Source organism: Mya arenaria, chromosome 2, assembly GCF_026914265.1.
Source record: "Mya arenaria isolate MELC-2E11 chromosome 2, ASM2691426v1".
NCBI lineage: Eukaryota > Metazoa > Mollusca > Bivalvia > Myida > Myidae > Mya > Mya arenaria.
The window spans coordinates 15,149,877-15,171,197 of NC_069123.1; the positions used below are offsets into that span (position 1 = coordinate 15,149,877).

The following is a 21,321-nucleotide window of genomic DNA, read 5'->3' on the forward strand; positions in this document are numbered from 1 at the left end:
GTCCCCACCTTTTTGTTTATTTTCTCAAACAGTTGATTATTTTATTAACATATATATATGTCATGATCACCATGGTCGAACACGTAACGCGACTGTTTCGCTTCTCCATATTGTTACTCTGACTTAGTGCAGAATAACCTGTACTTAACCTAGTATACTATCAGCAGGCATTTTCTTTCTCTTTATATTGGCGATATTTAAACAATGATGTTATGTTACGCATACACCACGCATTATCACATACGGGTTTCCGTTTTATTTAGAATCTTTGTCAGAACTTAAATAAAGCTTTAATTTGCGCTGAATGTGTACAGCGTACCGGAAAAGGGATCAACGTTATACTTCACACTCACGCTAAATGTGCTAAACATTGGGTTGTAGACGTATTAGTATCAGGCGTTTTGTCGTTGAGTATTTTCCGAATTACCATGAAAGATAACTTGATATCCATGTACTTATTATTGCATTCCATTGCAAGTAATTTCCCATGGAGTCTAATCACTAAAAACCTTTATGTAGGATATGCAACATTTGCTCTCCTTGTGAAAATGTTGCCATTGAAAATAAAAAAAATACCCGATGGAATACCCCGTCTAAAGTTGACTTCATATTTACTATTGTATTTAATATTTTGCCAATATAACTTTCATTTATATACAACAAAACGCAATACATTATAAAACTTTATTTTTTTATAATTTTACAAATCTATTTATGTAAAGCGTAACACATCAATTGTATAATTGTACTATGTAAATGACAATGCCACAGCCATATAAGTACAGCACAATTACTGAAATGAACAATGATTATGTCTTTGTACTTGAAAACATTCGATTTCATCATTCTCCTCACACGAACCACGATTTCAGTCGTACAGGTAGTACACAGTATACATGTAAGCCGTATCAAACACTTGAAACAAACAAGGTAAAAAACATATAATATCCGGTCTCTTTAAAAGCCCATATAACAAATGTGAATTTGTTCGAAAAAAAAACAAGAGTAAACTGTAAGAAGTATGCACTTAAAAGGCAACACAGGTTTTAGCAGAAGACGTCATCGTCGTGTTGAACGATTCTGACATCATTTTATATGTTTGCAAGCGTCCAATCATTTATTTCTATTCAAAGAGAGCAATCATCATATACTTGTTCATCAGAAGATATAGTACGATAGCTTAAAATTTGAATCTATGAACGTTCTGATTAAATTTGTCGATAAATACAAAACAAATATTTATTTATTTTCGTTTTGGAATGCCTTTAATGAAAGGAAAAACAAGGGAACCGAAAAACATTGCATAATGGCCATGCCAAAGCATGGGTTTGGGTTCTTTTATTGCAGTACTGTTATGTAATGTCATTATCAGAAAAAAAATCTAGTGACTGGCTTATGTGTTAGGCCAATTATGATATGCCATGAGTTTAGCCCATACTCGCAAACAAAATTGTATTATGAATTATACAACAGGTGTGTGCAAGTTTTCAATTTTTAGACATACACATATTCAAGTTTTAATATGCATTTTTGCATCCTGAGGTATACGAAGCACCATAAAACACGTATTTACAATACACACCAAAACATGTATATGTGAACAAATGTGACAAGTATGGTGAGATAAGTTAGAGTAGACGACGCAGCGGAACCCACCCGACCGTCGCCCTCAACTACGGCCATCAGCTCTACAGGCCGACTCACACGGCCTAGCACCGGCGACCTGTAATAGAAGAAGGAAGAATTGTAAACGTTCCCCAACATTGAAATGCGATGGGTACGGGCGATAAGACGGGTCTTAACTCAGGACCTCCCCTATCCACCACGTTGATCAGGATAAACGGCTCATAGCACCACAGGACGGCTACAAGTCGAAGGATTTTGCGAAACGGTTTCTAAATAACAGGACAAGAAATATAGTTTTCAACTTCAGAACACTTTATAACACACGACTTTTAGCTCAACGGACTCACGCGGTCTAGCACCGACAACCTGTACAAGAAGTAAACTCAACCTTAATACATGTAATGATGTACATAAACCAATCTGAGGCATATCCCAATGTGTGCTGTGATATATGTGGGACAGATGTCGATGAGATGCAGAATGTGAGGCTTGGGTAAGGTGTAACAGAACGGGCCCGCAACGCGGACCCCACCGAACCGCCGCCTACAGCTATGGCAATCAGCTCAATGGGACGGCTAAGGCGGCCTATCAATGGCGACCTTAAACAGAATCTTGGTAAACTCGATAAGGTATGCTACATTTGTCCAGAGAAGATATGTACAGTAAGTTCCGTACTAGAAATGACAAGATTTATAAACTGATCGACTAAACATCAAAGAGAGACTTGGTTTAGTTTAACATTATACATTTTACAACGTTTGTGAAGAAAGTAATGATAATTATTCTACGTCACACTCGTTGGCACGCTGTTGTGCGAGAGTCTAGTTTTGCGTAATTTGGACACCCGAGTACTCGGAGAAATCCCACTTGTCCGGCTTGGTGACCACTAACCAAACTCACATGCGCCCAGGCTTGGAACTGAACCCGGGTCGTAGTATGAACAAAGTGCGCTAACCACTGCGCTAACCGGACAACCAGACCGGTGGTGAGCGAGATGTAAGAGGGACGGCAGACAAGCGTAGACGGAGGAGAGACGCTACTTACCTAATCTTTCCGTCGCTTTGTTTCTAAATGGGTAACTTCTAAATAAGTCGTCTCACAAAGTGACATGTTACAAAAACAACGAATCGATAAAACATAGTCAGCATAGGAGAGAAAAAGCAAGTTATAATACAATTATTTCAAGGACAATGTGTTTAGCAAAGGATTGTACAGACGCACTTACAGACGATTAAAGCACATGTTTGACATCGCTTAGCTGCTCATTAGTCTGTGCAGTATGACAACAATTATTTATACAACACATTATAACACTTTAATGGCATGGTTAACTTTAATGTTCAAGACTAAAGTCGCGTTCTTACTTCGTTCTAAAATGGAATTTATATTTCCCGTTAGCCAGGGTCTGTTGTTGGAATTCGTTCCATGAGTCACCTCCGTCCATGCTTATCTCTACCACATGGTTAGGGTACCGCGTGTTTGCCATCAGTACGTTGCCTTCAACTCTTGAAAATAAGAAGCGCATTCGAGAGTACTAATTCATCTTTAACGAAGATGTAAATTCTAGCAAACACTCGAAATTCTTGAATGTGTTTGGACCTACTGTAAAATAATTGTTGAATCATATCAAAATTGATTGAAATGTGCTGGACCTGATCACACTTCAAAACATTTTGAATGAATATATATGTTTACCTACCTGCAGTAAAGTATAGAAAATCATGTTTAAGGAAGTATATACGTGTCGTGAATAATTAAACTTTAAAACAATCAATTTGTTAATGTGTATTTTGTACCCAATGAAAGATAAGAACATGGGCATTCTTACATACCACATGAGAATAAAGCCACACTCACCTAGCCCCCGGCGGCTCTACAAGGTAAAAAACCTGTTTCTTCTCAAGCCGAGGGAGCTCCTTGTAGCCCAGGACATCTGCGAACGCCTCCCAGTCGGAACTTCGGTACGCGTCCCGCGCGTTCCTATCTTCTATTTCCTCCCAGTTTGCACGGTGCCATGCGCGCTCGGCAAGGGCGAGAAGACGAGGGAAGGCCATGTTGTGGAACTGCTCCTCTGTACGCATAACTTCAGCCCACATGCATGCCTGCAGACCTGGGGAAAAGAGCAAAAGGGTCAATCAACACCAGTTTCATTTCACAAATGTAACTATTTGTCATTTCAGGCGACCGTCCGTTGCTTAACGGAACGTTTTTAAACAAGAAAAAAACACACACCAATGATATTTTCCGTCTTATTTGGCTGAGGACAAGCTGCATTTCCACACAAGTCTTCCAAGGACACAGAATTTCCCATCCGGTCCACATCCACGTTAGCAAATATGTTATCCGGCATGAGCCCAAATACTTTGTGGGCGTCAATGAAGCGGGTGGCCCAGTAAAGCCCGCGACTCTCCGGGTCGGGCTCTTGTGGCATGTCAAAGTAGAGATGAGTGGCCAGAGGCAGAATCACCTGTGATAGTTTAGTATTCAGAGGTTTGGACGTACAGTGTAAGTTTTTAAATTTCTATTGGTTAAGTATATTAAGTAGGCGCATTAAGTCTCCGTGAAGAAGAAGAAACCCGTATTATATTTGCTCACTAATGTTGACATTCGAAGAAAAATAATAATGACAACCTAAACGTGATCATCCGAATACCTTGTATCCAGCATCAGCAAACTCTGATGATCTTTTGGCTTTGTTCGTACCCCATCTGTTGTTCCATGGATACACAAACACACTGGAAATTAAAGATATGTGCAAATTGATACATTATATATAAGAAAACAAGAAGTTTGTCTTTCGCCACGAAAATATGAATTTCAAAACTTACTCTGACTTGAAGTCCGTTATTGGGTTTGGTTTGTCATCAGCATAAACGCCGTCTTCCCAGACACCGAGATTAAGGCCCTTGTCTGATATAATCCTTGACACTCGGCTCATAAACACCCGTTGCAACGCCGCCGTGCTAAAAAACGTTTCACATTAAACAATTGACAGCTTCCAGAATCCGATTGAAGAGAAATAATACGTGACTCATCAAATGGATCAGATAAAACTTAAAATTGAAAGAAAACATTGCGGAAAACTGTCCACAGCGTCGAGAAAATTCATGTAAACGCCACGACCCAAATCCGAAATCTACGTTATATGTTCAATAATAATATGAAAAATTAACTAAACAAGTGCAAAAATTACATACATTAAAACAACACAGTAGAGGATTTTTTGTAAAAATTAAAAAATACGTCCGGACGAGTTTTGACTGAGAAGTGACAAAGAAGCCAATACATGTACTTCCAACGGCGATTGCACATAGAAGAAGTTCCCTATCATTAAAACATTGCAGGCTGAATTCTTATAGATTTCGCATATAAAAAGGTAGAAATTCATTTTTTTTGTTTATTGAGACAATTGTTAAGGTAAAGGTATAGCTTGAATTTATATGAAAATATATGCACGAGCTCTTGGTCCTGTTTCAATAAAGATCGTAAGGTTTACGATCGTAACTCCGTATTTGGCTGAAATTTCAAACATAGTTGCTGTGTTTTTGTTTATCCGCGTTTATGACATGTATTCATGTATTCATGGTAGAACCTAATGTGACGCCACGTGCATACTGAAAACGGCAACATTTCTTATCTATTATGCCGTTCTATGAACATGTCAAGGAAGTTCCGCCGCCCAGTGAGGTAGTCCAGCAAAATTAGCATACGTTATATCAAATGTAATCGGACGCTTGTGAACGATATAAGTATTTAGAAGGGCTGATTTTACGTTTAATATAATTCATTGATAGGTACTGTATTCGCTACGTACACCGTGGTAAGCCACTTACAATCCAAATACCGACAACTCACATATTCAATGACGTGATAGCACAATCATGGATGGATGACAAGTTGTTATCATTTCGGGAAACACACGAACTCGCCGTTTTATATTGAGCCTGTTTCACTTGTATTGGAAGTAACCTGCTTACGCCAGTGTACGACGATTTCGTTTGAATTAGAATGTGCTACCCAATATCTCCGTTATAACAAAACATCTTACTCCTTGCCACGGAATTCCACGTTATCGAAGCATTCTCTGGATTCACTCCATGCTCCATGTGCCACCTCGTCTCCGCCCATGTGAAATATGCGCAATGGTTGAACAGGCCTATGTAGTTCTTTCAGGCCGTCCACTACCCGCTCTACGAATCTAAAAAAACCCCCAAAAAACAGAAATGCCAAGAGGATTTAGGACAATTCAGACAGTCCCAGATCTCCACTATATTGTATTGCCGATTGGGTCGAGTTTATCGTTTAACAACACTAAATAGTGTTATATCGCATGAATAAAAAAGGAAACGTCATTATTTAGGACACATATATTGCTGAAGTCATTCAATTTATACTGACATGTTATCGCACCGTTTTAATTTACAACTTAATACCAATCAGGTTAATACTAACTTTCTAGTTGATTCCGTGCCGTGTTGAAAAACTTTTTTTTATTAAAAAAATACGAATACAGTACCTGTACGTAGAGTTCATGCATGGGTTCATTGCGTTCTTTAACCATTTTTGCACACTGTAAACACTTGGGGTAAACTTGTGGTCATAAAGCAGCCACGACTCTGGTAATGGCCCATATACGTGACTCTCCATAAAGTCAATTTCATCCTCCCTCTTCTCCATCACAGTGATTGCCGCGGCTGAGTGTCCCGGCATATCGATCTCAGGTATAACTTCGATGTGCCTGGCATTTGCGTAATCGAGAATCTCCCTGTAGTCGTCGACGGTGTAAAAGCCCGACCCTATTGTATCCGTATCAGGCCCTGAGCCTAACTGGGGCATAACACATTCGTCTGAGTATTCGCTGTGGCATCGTTTGCTGGCAATCTATTAAAATATGTCTTTTAAATCAGTTTGCTACATTCGAATCATATTCAAGTATTAATACGCACACAATATAAGGTCACCAAATAATGTTCGTGTTTGTATTCTTTCTGAATAAGCCTTAAGATCCAAATTAATTTGATCGTACTATTCATTAAAATGATGAATAGAGCCCATACGACGCCTAGAATGGTATTTTCAAGCAATGGCCATAACTACTAGACTACATGTATTAGACTTAGGAAATTGACACACGAATTGCTGGTTAACCTTTATTTGAATACAACCTACCAAATCAGCAAATGACATTACAGATAGGCAATCATAAAGAACTAGGCGTCATCATTAAGAATATCAACCTTCGCGGGCGTTATATGTCCGCCTACTGTCGCTCATTAGAAACACTCCGTGTGTCATATTTTGCGTTGACAATATTACAGCCAACGCGGTTGTGTTTTTAATCAGTAAGATGACATGTTGTAAACCTAAATGATTAAAAGTATCATTCGCTACGCTCACTCCATTCATTCTAAATTATTTAGACTTTACTACAAAGTTGCATGTATGTAGCTAGATTAATTCCGGAGCTACATGCGACACAAGATTGTTCAGGGACGTGACTGGATGTGACGAGATGTGACGGACGCAACTCCTATATGGCCCTTATACTTAAAGGGACTGTACATCAGATTGGCACCAAAAAACGTTTTTTTCTGTAACGAATCTCAGGACAATTATTCAATAGAATGTGTTACGCTTTGATATCTTAAATTAAAAAAGGACCAAAATGTAAAAAAAAAACATGGTGTCGGAGACCAGGTTCGAACCCGTGTCGCCAAAATTGCAGTCCAGCGTCGTACCTACTGAGCAACGACGGCTTACTCTAATTGGGTGACATAATTAAGCTATACACCTACCTCGGTAATATCACGGGATAACACCGACTAGCCAATCACGCATAAGAAATGAATTCTACCTGGTAGACATACCCAGTAATCTTTTTTAATGGAAAAATACGAAATAACTGCTAAACTTAAATTGCAAACTATGTGGTACTTCAGTTAGTAAGTTTTAATGCATTGTACACATCGATGCCAAGTTTATGTCAGTTTTCGACAAATTTCTGTTTTTGCGCTGTTTCATCATACGAAGTACAGCCCCTTTAACTATCCGCGGAACAGATATAACTATATAAGGTATAATGAAACGTCAAAAGAACTTAAAATGGTTAAATCAAAACGCTTTTTTTAAAACACTGGTGTTATAAAAAATACAGCTGGCGTTTTCAAAAGCACTATATTTCTGCATATTATTTCGTTAACATGACATGCAGCTATTTGTTGGACTGATATTGAAGTGTCGTTTATACTACTCGTACAGTTCTCGAGCCTGGCTACACTTTACCATACACCAATGCATTGACGCATCTATATTTCTAAAGGGCAATGTCCTGTCTTAGGTATGTTTTTTTTTATTTATTTCGAACCTGCGTCAATCCAGGAATATCCGGTATTTCAATCCTCCAGGCTTCGTCGTCGCTCAGATGAAGGTGAAGCTTGTTCAATTTATACGTGGCCATCACATCAATAAACTTCAACATCCAGTTCTTCGGCTTGAAATTGCGTGCCACATCTAACATTACACCACGATATCCAAACCTATAGGATACAAAATAAATCGGCATCGTTTGGATAAATATTTTATAAATCAAAAATGTTAAATCCTTTTCTTTTGCCTCACCAAAATTGCCAAATGCCGACTAATTATAAAAACTTTAAAGAAAAAAAAAATAAGTCCCTTATCTACATCGTTTAAAATGTGCCATAACATAAAATGTACTGTAAAGTTTATTTTTTTCAAACATGAATACAATAGGAAACACACATGATATTTTTCCCTATTTTACTTTTAGTTTTCTTAATAGTTTGTACCTCGGAGCGTCTCTGATGGTAGCTTTAGGAATATTTCCATCATTGTCTTCCACAAGCGATATCAAGGTTTGTGCCCCATAAAATGCACCGGGGGCTTCTTGGGCCTGTATAACGACAGTGTGTGTCTCTGGACTGATGTTTATCTCGTATGCGTCACTTCCGCCTAAATTTTGCTTCATTTCGAATTTGATTTGTTTTGACGAATCCAATGCAGTTGTTACATTATTCACTTTAAGCGTCTCTGCAAAAACAAAATAAAAACTTTAACTGTGACAAGGGCTTGCACATTTACCAAAATGGCGACAACTCTTATAATGAAAAATAATTTGAATAAGTGTACGTAACGTATTTTGCGATCCTTACTTTTTGTAGTATTATATCGGTTAATGGGTGTTTATTTGAAATAAAAAAAAAACTGTTGAAATTTACGACAACCCAAAATGTATCAGATGCTTTAAGAATTGTATTTGTAAATTTATGATAATACAATGGCAACAACTTGGATGATACTTATCGTAATCCCTTTACCTGCTAGAAACTGACTTTCTCTTTTAAACTCCTGTGATTCTACAACTACGAATAAATGACCAACGTGAATGGTTTCGTGTTTAGAAAATGTTGACATCATTGGAGTTGGTACAACCCGATATACTGGTTTAGATGAAGGGTTTCTGCGAAGAATGTCATATCTCTCTGGAGCCGTATAGGGATCAAACCTGTCTTCCCGTGTTCTTTTCCATTTTGCCGCGGTGTCAAATTTGCCCACATAGCTCAACGTCTCGCTCTCCGTTGCTTTGAGCTTCATTGCTTTCATACCAGGAGCAGTCACAAACCAGTTTGGCATATTGTCCGTTCGGCTGACCATCCACCATTTGTTATTGTATGTGCACGGATTAAGACTTTGCATGGCTGGAATTCCCGGGAAGGATCCAGGTGTTGGTTCAATGTAAAACAGACCACCGTTCACATGTCCTACAGTAAGGCCACATCTCAACTCGCTGTCTTTTGCACCGTAAAGACTGAAAATGGATTAATATTATATGTTTTATCAGACTATATAATTATCAATGATATAATATACATTAAAACACAAATGCACATGTAACCGGGAAAATTAATGATATTATAAAGTCCAGGTCTATGTTTGTTTATTCGTAAGTATATGAAATGAGCCTTAAATAAATTATGACATTCAAACAATCACACAATTATTACAAAGCTGACATGCATATTCAATGAATATATGAAAATATATCTATGAACTGATAGTAAAGTAGAGACAGAGAAAGTAAAGTACGGAAAGTACAAGCGTTGTGGTAATAGTTTACACGTTAATATTATTACAGAAAAATACCTCGCGGTGACCGAGTCCACATGACAAGAAAAGGGGCGGGAATGTATATATGAGATTTCATACATAAAACGCTCCATGTTATACTTATTAATAGTATACAAACTCGTTTGACCACCCTTTCTTAATACAATAGTTATTCAAACTGACCAGATCGATCACACATGGATAATGTACGGTCAATCTGTATGAACGAAAGCATGCAATGATAAAGCATAGTGAATATAAACACCACTTTACATACTGCTACACTCACGTAGATTGAAATTTAACTCCGGGTATACTCGTAATAGACCGCCTGTCATGTTGATGTAAAATTTATCAGGCATCACGAAAAACTGATATTATTTACAAGACTAAAAGCTCCATAATGTTTAGAAATAGCCTAACCCATTTATTTTATAGGATATATATAAATCTTACCTGTAAAAGTAAATTCTCCAAGCACTAGACGGTATATTCATAGAACCGTTGTTGGTCAGCTCTAGCTTAACCGTCATATAGTTATTGTAGTCTTTGTTAAGGTTATCTATCACTTCAACATGGACAAGAAGGTTTTCAGCGATGTAATTCAACATGTATTGCTCCACCACCGGACGAGCGACTTCTGTAATGCATTAAAACAGCAAGTTGTACCTTTTATTTAAACAAAACGGCAGCAGCAATAACAATAATACCCCCACCACCGCCACCACCACCACCACTACCCAACAACAACAACAACAACAACAACGATAACAAAAACAACAATATATTTTACATGTTATGTGTTTGATCTAATTTGATTTAAGCGTATCGTTATCTAATTTATAAGCGACATATATCAAAAACACATATTACTGAAAAATGTCTTACCGAGATCGATCGATAGCGAGATACAAATGAAACACATTTGATAAAATATTCAAGGAAGAAATACCTTTATTGAGCGTTATTGAACGGCTGTACCTCGTTTTATCACCATTCCTAGAAAAAAAGAGTTTCTAACATCGAATAGCCGAATATAAGCATTTGAATTATATACAATTACAAGCTTAATTTTAATCATTACCACGTAATAGTACAGGTTGTTACCTAAATGTGGTTCTCAGTTTAACAGAATGCCAATCGCCTTCAGATTTAACCACTCTGGAGCGATTAGGATTGTTGACGATCTCTTCAGGCACTTGTTGCCAGGTAGTGCCATTGTCTTTGCTCACTTCAACCCCGAGTCCAGGATATGTGGTTGAGACTTGCATTTCTCCATTTTCCAATAGCCTACAAATATAAAAAAACGTTGCTTGCCAAAAATGCTTTTTTAATATATCATTTTTTTTTTAAAAATGTCGAAATTGTCAGTATGGAAACAATAAATCATGACACTTTATTCTTAAATCTGAACTTACCACAAATAAAATGTTGCTTATGGCTACTACATTGTTTAATATAAAAATATTTATCTTCATAATGCTTAATATCCTAAAGCTCATACAAGTTGAATGCATGGAATGTACCTTGCACCAGGAGGTGGAACACGAAATGATATGCCAAGATCGTCAAGACGTTTAAATTCTCTCAATCCAAGCGCCTCCGAAAATGAAATCCATTCGTTTTCAAAAACTTCAATATTGTCACTTTGATCTTCGAAAGAGGCCTTATGCCATGATCTTTCAGCTAACGCAAGCAGTCGAGGATATATCATATAATCCATGTTTTGACTTGTTCTTACAGTCTCACTCCACAATGCACCTTGCATTCCTAATACAAATAAAACGAAAGTAGAAGTATCAATGACACATACAAAACTGTTTTCAACACAAAAAGAAGTGAAATGTGAAAAAAATATTTGAAATGTCATTGAAACAACGATAATACTTTTTTTCCTATTCTGCGTATACACCATAAAAATTAGACGGTCATAAAATGCCATGCATAAAGCAACAATAAAACATACCAATAACATTTTCTGGTTTCTCCAGAAGGGTGCATTTAGACATGTCCTCTCCACATATTTCAACTTTTGATAAAGGTCCCCCTGATTTATCCTCAAAAATGTTATCATACAAGGACTCGGGCATAAACCGAAACACTTTCTTAGTATCTGTAAATCGGGTCGCCCAGTAAAGTCCCCTCTCTTCGGGATCCGGCTCTTGTGGATGATCAAAGTACAAATTGGTCGCTTGGGTGAGTATTACCTGAAATAACAGAAAAACGCAATTACGTTTTCTTTTCATGTTTATTTTTTATTTTACTTATTTTTCTATACAAACATGTAGGAATGGTTAAATAGAAAAACAAACAGAATGACTAACCTTAAATCCAGCATTGGCAAATTTGTATGCATTGCTTCCACCACCCCATTCCCAGATGTTGTTCCACGTATTGACAAACAACTCAGCGTTGGAAAATTCACTGATCGGAATAGGTTCTGGACTGGATTGTCCATTTAGGAACCCATCGTCCCATCCGCCAAGCTTAACATTTTTTGCAGCTGCTATTTCAGCAACCCGCGTAACAAAGTAATTCTTCAAACCTTAAGTGTCAAGTAAAAGACACAAATCGTTGACACATGAGATATACAGGCGTTGAACGAAAATGAGACAAGGTGAAACGAAAACGATTTACATTTATTTTGGTATACTAGGACATTTTGAGGCTTCGAATCTTTAGAGGCACATTGTCGTAAGGCTTACATATACTGAACTAGACACACATAACGTCACTATGTGCAGAACAATTTAACATATGTATATATACTTATATAAATATTTATATAAATATTTATATTTAACATAGATATATTCAATAAAATCGTTTAGGCTACTTACCATGTGTGACATTATATTTCGGGTTGATTGTTAAAAACTTCTGACACATAGGCGAGTGTGTCCATGCTTCCTTTGCAACTTCATCCCCGCCAAAATGGTATGTAACTAGTGGTTGTATGTCCTGGTGCATGCTTTTTATTTCATCAATTATTTTCGCTATGAACTTATATGTAGAATTAATACATGGATTAATAGCATTGTCCCGCCAGTTTTGAACTGATCTATAAAATGATACATCCTCTGGGTCAACAAGTCGATATTCGTTTGCAGAAGTATCGTCTCCAGTCATTTTGAATTTATTGTATCTACATTCCATGGACACAACAGCTGCATGACAGTGTCCAGGTGTATCGAACTCAGGAACAACCGTTATAAAGTGTTTCTTAGCGAATCTAAGCAAGTCCTTGTATTCCGCCGTCGTGTAATAACCGGTACCAGAGGAATCGGCAAATGGACCTGATCCAAATTGTGGTATAATGCATTGTGTTTCATTTAAATCGTGACATCGACGACTTCCAATCTGGAAATATATACCATATATAGTATTATAGATCAAATGACAATGTTAGACAGGAATGAAAGTCATAATGCTGAATGACACCTTTTAGATTTCATACCTTAGTAAGTTCTGGAAGGCCAGGAATTTCTATTCTCCATCCCTCATCATCAGTGAGATGTAGATGAAGTAGATTCATTTTGTACATGGCCATGGCTTTAATAAGTCTTTTCACGTCTTCAAGACTGTGAAAGTTTCTCGCCACATCTAAGTGCATACCTCGCCACTCGTATCGCGGGGCGTCCTCAAGTGTCATTGAAGGAATGTTGACTCGATTCGTGTCATCGATTATGGCTCGTAAGGACTGTACAGCATAGAACATGCCTTGAGGTGTACTGCTTTGTAAAACAATATTTTGGTTTTCAGCTTCAATCTGCAATAAGTATGCTTGTCCAGGCAGTGTGGCGTTTTTAATAAGCTTAATTAAATTTCGCCCATCACTTACTGAGGAATCAACTTTGAACATTTCTGTAAAACAAAAACAGATTTAAAATGTAAAGGAACCAACTATTGGTGTAAAGAAAACAACTATTGGTTAGATTAACTTCAAAATAAAGGATAATTGAAATACAACAAATACTAACATACAGCTGACGATAAGAATGTCAAACCTTTCATATATTTAGCAATTTCGCTGAAAGATCCATTAACATCAAACACTTTCCACGAATAATCAAACATAATAAATGGTCCATCTTCCTGACGTTCTATCTTCTTAGGGGTAGGTATGACAACCGATTCCTTACAAAATTCATCCAAGAAAAACATCAATTATTTATTGTTTTTTTGATGAAGATGAAAGACAGTAGTCCTTCTAAAACTTTTTATATTATATAAGAGCTGATAAAGTTATTAAATGTCAGAGATGTACATGTATATTTAAATTGGAAATAACACTTATTAGGTCAAACCCTTAAAAATGAATAAGTGCCTCGTTTTATCCAACTTAAGAAATGGCTTCGTGTACGTATCTTAAGAAATTGCAATTATTCGATTTTTGTTCATTATATGGATAAGCAATCAGATATAAAATATTTCTTGATTTGATTAATTATATATATATTGTTTAGTACTACCTTTTGGTTTCCTAAAAATCGGAACTTCGACCAACGATCTTGCGGGCTGTATGGGTTATACCGGTCAGCCCTACTGCGTTTCCATTGCCTTATGTCACCGAAATCCTCCACATAATCAAGATCAAAAGACGATGTTGATTTAACAACACGTGGTGTGACACCCTCAGTGTCAGATGAAACATACCACAATGGCATAAAATCGGTCTTTGAAACCGCCCAAAGCTGAACGATAATATTATACACCCTCTCTTTGCCTGGTGAAATCGGAGCAAAACCCGGGATTGGCTTCATATAATACAAATCACCTTGGACTACTCCAAACTGAACTTTTTCAATGTCCATGTCAACTGTTTTATTGTGTTCATGTTGAAAACTGTCAGGGAACGCCAATAACATGCTGTGGAAATAAAGCGTCCATCCTACATCAGGAATCGGTGATTGTCCGATATTTTTTAGGGTTGTTTGCACGATATGCCTGTTCCCATCATTTCTCAGATTGTCAAGGACCTTGACACGAATCTGCAGACTGGACGCTAACTCATCAAGTTCCCCCTGGTTAAGGCCTTTGATATGATCTAAATGAATAACCAAACAATTACCATATTCTGTTAATAACGATGGCGAAAACATTGTTGTAGATATAGGTTGTCTGTAGGCATATAATACGGTATATTGTAAACGTTCTACATGAACTCCACAAACTACACAATGCATATATACTATGTAATACCTAAGTGTGATTATCAAGGATTGTTAGGTACCGCCTTGGGACGGTCAGTAAAATAAATTTACTGGGGGGTTAAACCCATGCACAACCTCTATCTTATCCCAACAATCCTGAAAACAGTGTTCATTTTATTGATTATTCATTGACTTCAGGAAACTTAATTATTAAACAAATGATCTTAAACTTAGGTAACCCCCAAGTACTTAAATGATAAGGGATCCTAATATATCTGCAGACAAGGGAATATAATTCAAGGTACCTAATGCAAACTTACGATGCAGTTATTGTTTGAAACTATGAGAATCAGACACAGTCTGCCCTAACAAATAAAAGATTTAAACTGTGTCATCATAGAGTTTCATAATAAAAAGTATCATTGTACTAAAACTGGAAACAAACAAAAAATATGATGATGAAAAATAAAAACGACAATGTATTAGCTATTTTTTTCTTCTAAATGATTACCTTGGTAAAAGTTTACATGAAAACATGAATCTGCAAAATTTTCAAAAAATTAAAGCGCTGAACTTTAGTTTTAAAAAGAACGCCATATTCAACCTTATATTCATCATTTAAAACAGAAGGCAAGTACTCTTCAACGCATTGCCATTATATCCACGGTTAAAATACAATCCAAGCTATTCATCGAGTCTATCTGCCTAACTAGCTGCTGAAAACATTTTAATTTTACGATTTTTTGTTAAAACATCACCATAAAATTGAGATGATTGATACTATTAGCAATCAGCGATATAAGACTACTATTGTACTTTGATATAATATTAGAATGACCTATAACATTTTTAGAAATGTTTTTCCTTATTTTATGATAGTTGAAACCCTGTTTTAGAAGTGTTTTTCAGTCATAAGTGTACTGGTTGAGCTGAATTTTTTGTCATCTGTACATATTCTAGCAAATCTTATCAACTGTGCAATAAAAACGAAACACCATATTATTGTGAACTAGGAACATCTCAAATTAAAAAAAGGGAAATTATTATTTTGAAATTTAAATCATCACGTTCATCATAAAGTTTGGTACTCACTATCATCTAATCCAACTTTGAGTTGAAGAAGTATACAAAAAAATCCATTTAAAACCGTGTCCTCCTTATATTTTGAAGTATGAACCTAAGTGTCCAGTTTCTGTTTCGTACTTCGTTGACAAACACATCAAACCAATTCACACTTTTCTAATAAATCACATTTATCATGCATTTATAATTTATAAAGTATTGTCAAGGATGATTGAAATCCATTGAAACAATTATTTATTTTCTTTCAAAAGTATATTGTTCTTTACTTTTATTAGCTAAGGTAAAATACTCTAGGGAAAACATTTTTTAGATGAATCACACGTATAATTATTGAGTTATTTAAAAAGTGAGTGTTTGCTGAATCTTTTTGCGTGTCATAACTATTGACAGTCCATAATGCTAATAATATTCGCCCCATTTTATTTACAGCTCTATCGTTAGAAATGCTTGAATTGTCATAGCTATTGTCTACACACCAATATAATCATACTTGAATAAACCAATAAAATGTGGAACAAGGATTTTTGTCTAAGACCTTCGATATTCTAAGTTAAACAAGCTTGTAATTTATTCCTGTCATTTTCATGTCTATGGCCTTTGCTATAATCCTATATGTCATTGTTTGCAGTACTAGAAGTTTCAATACCGGGGTTCGCAACACCCCTTCTCTGTAGCCCAAGCACTTGAGCTAGACAGGAACACATTTTTTAAAACGAAAAGCCATGATAACCATCCACCCTGCATATCATGCTGCTTTTCGTTTTGTCCGACATTTCTCACGAAAGGCGCTTATCTGTGTTCGATACTGCTATACCGTTATGTCAATTGTGTATACAAACGTCAATACTTAAGGAATAAATTGCGGGCTTGATGTCATTATCGGGGATATGAACGCAATTGGGCTGGTCGAAGTGTGTGGAGTCCAAAGGACTCCAAGCGTACTTTGACCAGCCCAATTGCGTTCATATCCCCGATAATGACATCAACCCCGCAATTCATTACTTATATTTACACCAATAGTTCATTATTTCATTCAATAGTTGTTAAAAATACTTCATTTCATGAAAAATCAATTCAGTAGCTCTTTCCTACCCATCATTCTGTAAATAGAACGATCCGATTGTAACCGGAAGCATTTTTTCAAATGACGTCACAATAACGCGGGAAAAGATCAGCCACATTAAATCACTTTTAAACGTCAAATTCAAACTCTTATGGCAACAATTCATTTAAAATTAAAAAAATACTTTCTAAAATGTTGGTTTATATTTTACGGGACCTGCTGACACAATACAAACAATAACAATATCAATATTTTTCATGTATATTGTTTTGCAACCTGTTGCGATCCAAACATATCCGAAGATGTTGCGTTCATCGATTGAAAAACGCAATTGCCGAAAGGCAGTTCATTTAAGGAATGGAATTTGCGGTGTAAATATTTAATTATAACGTTTATATAAATGATCATATAAATTATTATGTATATGGCGCATATACACTGTACCGATATTGTTCAGAGCGACTTCTTTCGACTCCTTTCGTCTTCATTTGTTAATCATGCATCCAATAATCCACTAACAGCACGTGCACATTGATGGTTTAAAGTAAAATTTAATTTCATTTATTAATTGAAAGCATTTTTGATCTCCAATAAAACCAAAGCATATCAAAGTTTAACAGTTTTAATTCAAATTTATCGAGAGCACTAAATTAAACTGACAACAATTGAATATAATATACTAGTTATTTATTAACCATAGCTTTCAGAACTAATTTTAAAATACACAAAAAAAACATATTTAAATACTTGGGCATTACGGAAACAAATGAAAAGTTCATAAGCCAGATTATTAACATGAATACGGTACGCAAATATATAAACAACCACTAATTTTTGAGTGCTACCTTTTCATTCACTACATCATTCTTTAAACAATATTTGAATATATTATTGTTTTGTAAACTCTTGTTTTAATGAAAATAAAATCAACATTTCAATGTAACATTTCTTTAACTGTATATTTAATTACCGGTCTCGATTTTATTCCTTTGTTCTTTCCAAATGTTTAATCACTGATCCAAATTTTCTATTTCAAAGGAAAATTTACAGTCCCGATTTTGTATTTCATTACTATTTGTTAATTTTGAATTCTAACTCAATAGTCTCATATCTGGGTCCCGACAATTTCGGATTAGCGATGTATAAATTTAAATCATACAATTTTTTATTACATTAGTTCCTTTAAAAGCATCCATTGTTTATTATTGATATTTATTTTATTGTGTATTATAATTTACTTCCAATAACATATAAATATGAATTCAAATAAACAATGTATAAAGGAACTAATATTCATATGGAAAACTACAAAAACAAACTCCGTTTAATGGCACAGGGCTTACACCAAAGACAGAACACATTAAAATCACAACAAGAAACATGTTACATGAGCCATATGTTTGTTGTCTGAGTAATTTTATTTTTAACATCTAAATTTGATGTTTAGAACATACACATGTACTATATGAAATGAATTAAAGTTAAGTCTCAACTAATAGTCTCTTACCTATGAGTACAAGGTAAACTAGACTTGAAATCCATGTTTTTCGTAAAATGAACTTCATTATACTAGCTTCTGGTAACACGTTAAAAAATTTTTTAATGTTATTTCACAATACTCCATAAACTTAGATTTGTAGATTGCCTCCCACTTATTTTAAGTTGCTTGAAACAGTTACTAAAATCAACAACATCCACCGTTCGTATGACTGACAAGACAACTGACCCTATCGTTTAAAGTGATACAAAGAGTGAATATAGTGTATGCTAGGATAGGAGTATATTCTCTCATTATCATAGTAAACAGTCTTTAAACGCCCGAGGCTTAAAAAATGACAATACTTAATGGTCGTATTGTCAAGTTGAAATATGTCTAACGTTCTGTAGTTGGTAGGTTTTAGGTATTCAAAAAATAACTGAAATAAAAGTTAAAGTAACCTCAAGTTATTTATGAGCCTTCATGTGCAACGTGTGGTCTTTATGTTTCGCTTAGCCTGATTCCTTTTCCGAGCGCCATATCTCAAGGAGGTTAAATTTATTTTGGTATGACCATTTTGTTTTTCTCTCCGTTTTTGTTATGCCTTGGGATATTTTCGTAAAGCATCTTAGTAAAAAAGGTTATTGAAATAATTATCTAAGTCAAATTTAAGAAAGCTTACAATGTTTTACACCAGCAATATGAAAATTGGCAAGAAAAAGATCCAAAAGTTTGGAAAAAGTTTGGTAGAGTCAGTTTGATGTAAAATGGAGGGTAAATGATATATTCGTTGTTTAAGTTTTTTTTCACTACTTCATTTTTTTTCAGGAAGAAGCCTTATGAAACGTTCCCTGGTTGGTACATGTTTATACTTTAACCTGACGCTTAACATAATATAAGTTTGGAATGGCCTGATAAAGCAAATACACTCCAGATTAAAAAGAGTGACCATTCAAAGCATGAACACAAAACAGTAGTAGTCTAACTTAATACGTTTGTTTCGAATTGCTTTTTTCTGTTATGTTGAAGGCCCATAATAACGAAATAATAGAATAATAATGATAAATATGCTCACCACTGACATGAGCGGTCATCTTCACGGCGCGACTGTATCGACCAAGTACTGGTGACCTGAATTAAATAAACTCAAAACAATTTCGAATGTGAATAAAAAACAATTAGCAGCAGTTTATAGCCCCCAAACAAAAATGTCATTTATGCCACATTTAAAGGGGTGTCCGTGAGTTGCGAAACAGAAAATGAACTATAACCATTTTGTTCCTTTATGTGTAACTTATTTCAGAGTATTTTATATGCATTAATAGTACGCTCCATCATTCAGAATGTTACACATGTTGTTATTTTGATCACCAATTTTCTTTGTATTAATCAAAACGTGCGCACGAAATAATATATTTATAAGACTAGTATATATGCACCTTTGATGCAAAATGCGTATAGTAATATCACACTATACGTCAGTATACGTTTTCTATAAGGATATACTGTTTGCTAATGGATGAGGTGACAGACCAGTAGTTACTTGTGTTGCTGTAGTGCTATTTTAACATAAGTATAGTACTGACCATGTTTTTTACATTTGCATAAAAATTTTGGATGCACTACAAAATATTAATTTTTATTTTATTTTAAATCTTTAAAAAACTACAGCCAAGGAACATAAAAAACTCTGTTAAGAGGCTCAAGCAAAGAGCCTTAACGACATAAACATAAACTTAATACACAAACGTGTAAACACTACATACACAAACATAAACACCAAGGGAAAACTTAACGACAAAGGGTACATGATGATACATAAAGATCATACCTGGTTCGAAAATGGATCTCATGTTCACCCAACGGAAGTTCCTGTTCTTGAAACGTCTGCCACACCTTGCCACCGTCTCTGCTCAGTTCAACTGTGTGGTTCGGGTAACGCACATTAGTTGTAAGAACCTTGTTCACGACCCTTGTATCAGAACAAATCAAAACCCTGATAGTATGTTATACAAAAAAGATATGATTTTAAATAGAAAAAGACTCATTTTTTTAGCACAAATGTTCCGCATGAGTAAGTTTAATTAAACATAAATTGTACGCACAGAAGCAACATAAACTTATATAAAGGTTTTCAATACCAAATAACTATTCGGTTGATTATTCACTAAACCTACTTACTTTGCCCCAGGTGGATCAACGAGGTAAAAAATACTATTCCGTTCAAGTCTTGGTAATTCCTTATGACCCATCACATCTGAAAATACCTCCCAGTCAGCTTGTTTTTTGCTGTCCCGTTCCGTTTTGTCCTTTATGCTTTCCCAGTCAGCCTCATGCCAGGCTCGCTCTGCCAGGGCAAGGAGGCGGGGAAAAATCATGCTCTCAATCTGCTCTTCGGTTCGAATTATGTCTGTCCATACACAAGCTTGCAAACCTGTAAAGTGTGTTGTTCTTAGTAGTAAGAAGCGCTGAAACATTTTGATTTCATATCCCCGTTGCCACTATAAATGCCAAAAAATGCTCAGTATATAATAATAATCATCAAAACAATGAGGATCCATTGAGATAACTTTTTAAAATAATGTAAATTTAGAGGAATAAATTGAGGGATTGATGTCAGTATCGAGTTATGATAACAGTGGGGCTGTTTAGAGTGTTGATTCCTTAGGACTCCACGCGTACTTTTACCAGCCCATCTGCGTTCATACCCCGATAATGGCATCCCTCTTGCAATTCATTTCTTATATATACACCTTAAGGTCATTATTTCATTCAACAATTGTTACAAAATT

At 35.7% G+C, this 21,321-nt stretch overlaps 1 protein-coding gene across 1 annotated transcript in view; it reads right to left on the reverse strand.

The window, feature by feature from the left end:
• Positions 1 to 21,321, reverse strand: part of LOC128213512 (uncharacterized) — a 29,716-nt gene that overhangs the window by 2,854 nt on the left and 5,541 nt on the right. Inside the window, exons 11-34 of the mRNA XM_052919283.1 lie at positions 20,711 to 20,963; positions 20,361 to 20,501; positions 19,605 to 19,660; positions 14,223 to 14,800; positions 13,761 to 13,890; positions 13,211 to 13,617; positions 12,594 to 13,113; positions 12,078 to 12,298; positions 11,720 to 11,960; positions 11,280 to 11,523; positions 10,861 to 11,043; positions 10,706 to 10,752; positions 10,210 to 10,393; positions 8,964 to 9,454; positions 8,436 to 8,676; positions 7,991 to 8,162; positions 6,143 to 6,507; positions 5,675 to 5,824; positions 4,455 to 4,589; positions 4,280 to 4,361; positions 3,859 to 4,093; positions 3,484 to 3,736; positions 2,991 to 3,131; positions 1,583 to 1,723 (exon numbers count right to left, since the gene is read on the reverse strand). Coding sequence (XP_052775243.1) covers positions 1,583 to 1,723; positions 2,991 to 3,131; positions 3,484 to 3,736; positions 3,859 to 4,093; positions 4,280 to 4,361; positions 4,455 to 4,589; positions 5,675 to 5,824; positions 6,143 to 6,507; positions 7,991 to 8,162; positions 8,436 to 8,676; positions 8,964 to 9,454; positions 10,210 to 10,393; positions 10,706 to 10,752; positions 10,861 to 11,043; positions 11,280 to 11,523; positions 11,720 to 11,960; positions 12,078 to 12,298; positions 12,594 to 13,113; positions 13,211 to 13,617; positions 13,761 to 13,890; positions 14,223 to 14,800; positions 19,605 to 19,660; positions 20,361 to 20,501; positions 20,711 to 20,963 — 5,611 coding nt within the window. The remainder of the gene's footprint in view (positions 1 to 1,582; positions 1,724 to 2,990; positions 3,132 to 3,483; positions 3,737 to 3,858; positions 4,094 to 4,279; positions 4,362 to 4,454; positions 4,590 to 5,674; positions 5,825 to 6,142; positions 6,508 to 7,990; positions 8,163 to 8,435; positions 8,677 to 8,963; positions 9,455 to 10,209; positions 10,394 to 10,705; positions 10,753 to 10,860; positions 11,044 to 11,279; positions 11,524 to 11,719; positions 11,961 to 12,077; positions 12,299 to 12,593; positions 13,114 to 13,210; positions 13,618 to 13,760; positions 13,891 to 14,222; positions 14,801 to 19,604; positions 19,661 to 20,360; positions 20,502 to 20,710; positions 20,964 to 21,321) is intronic.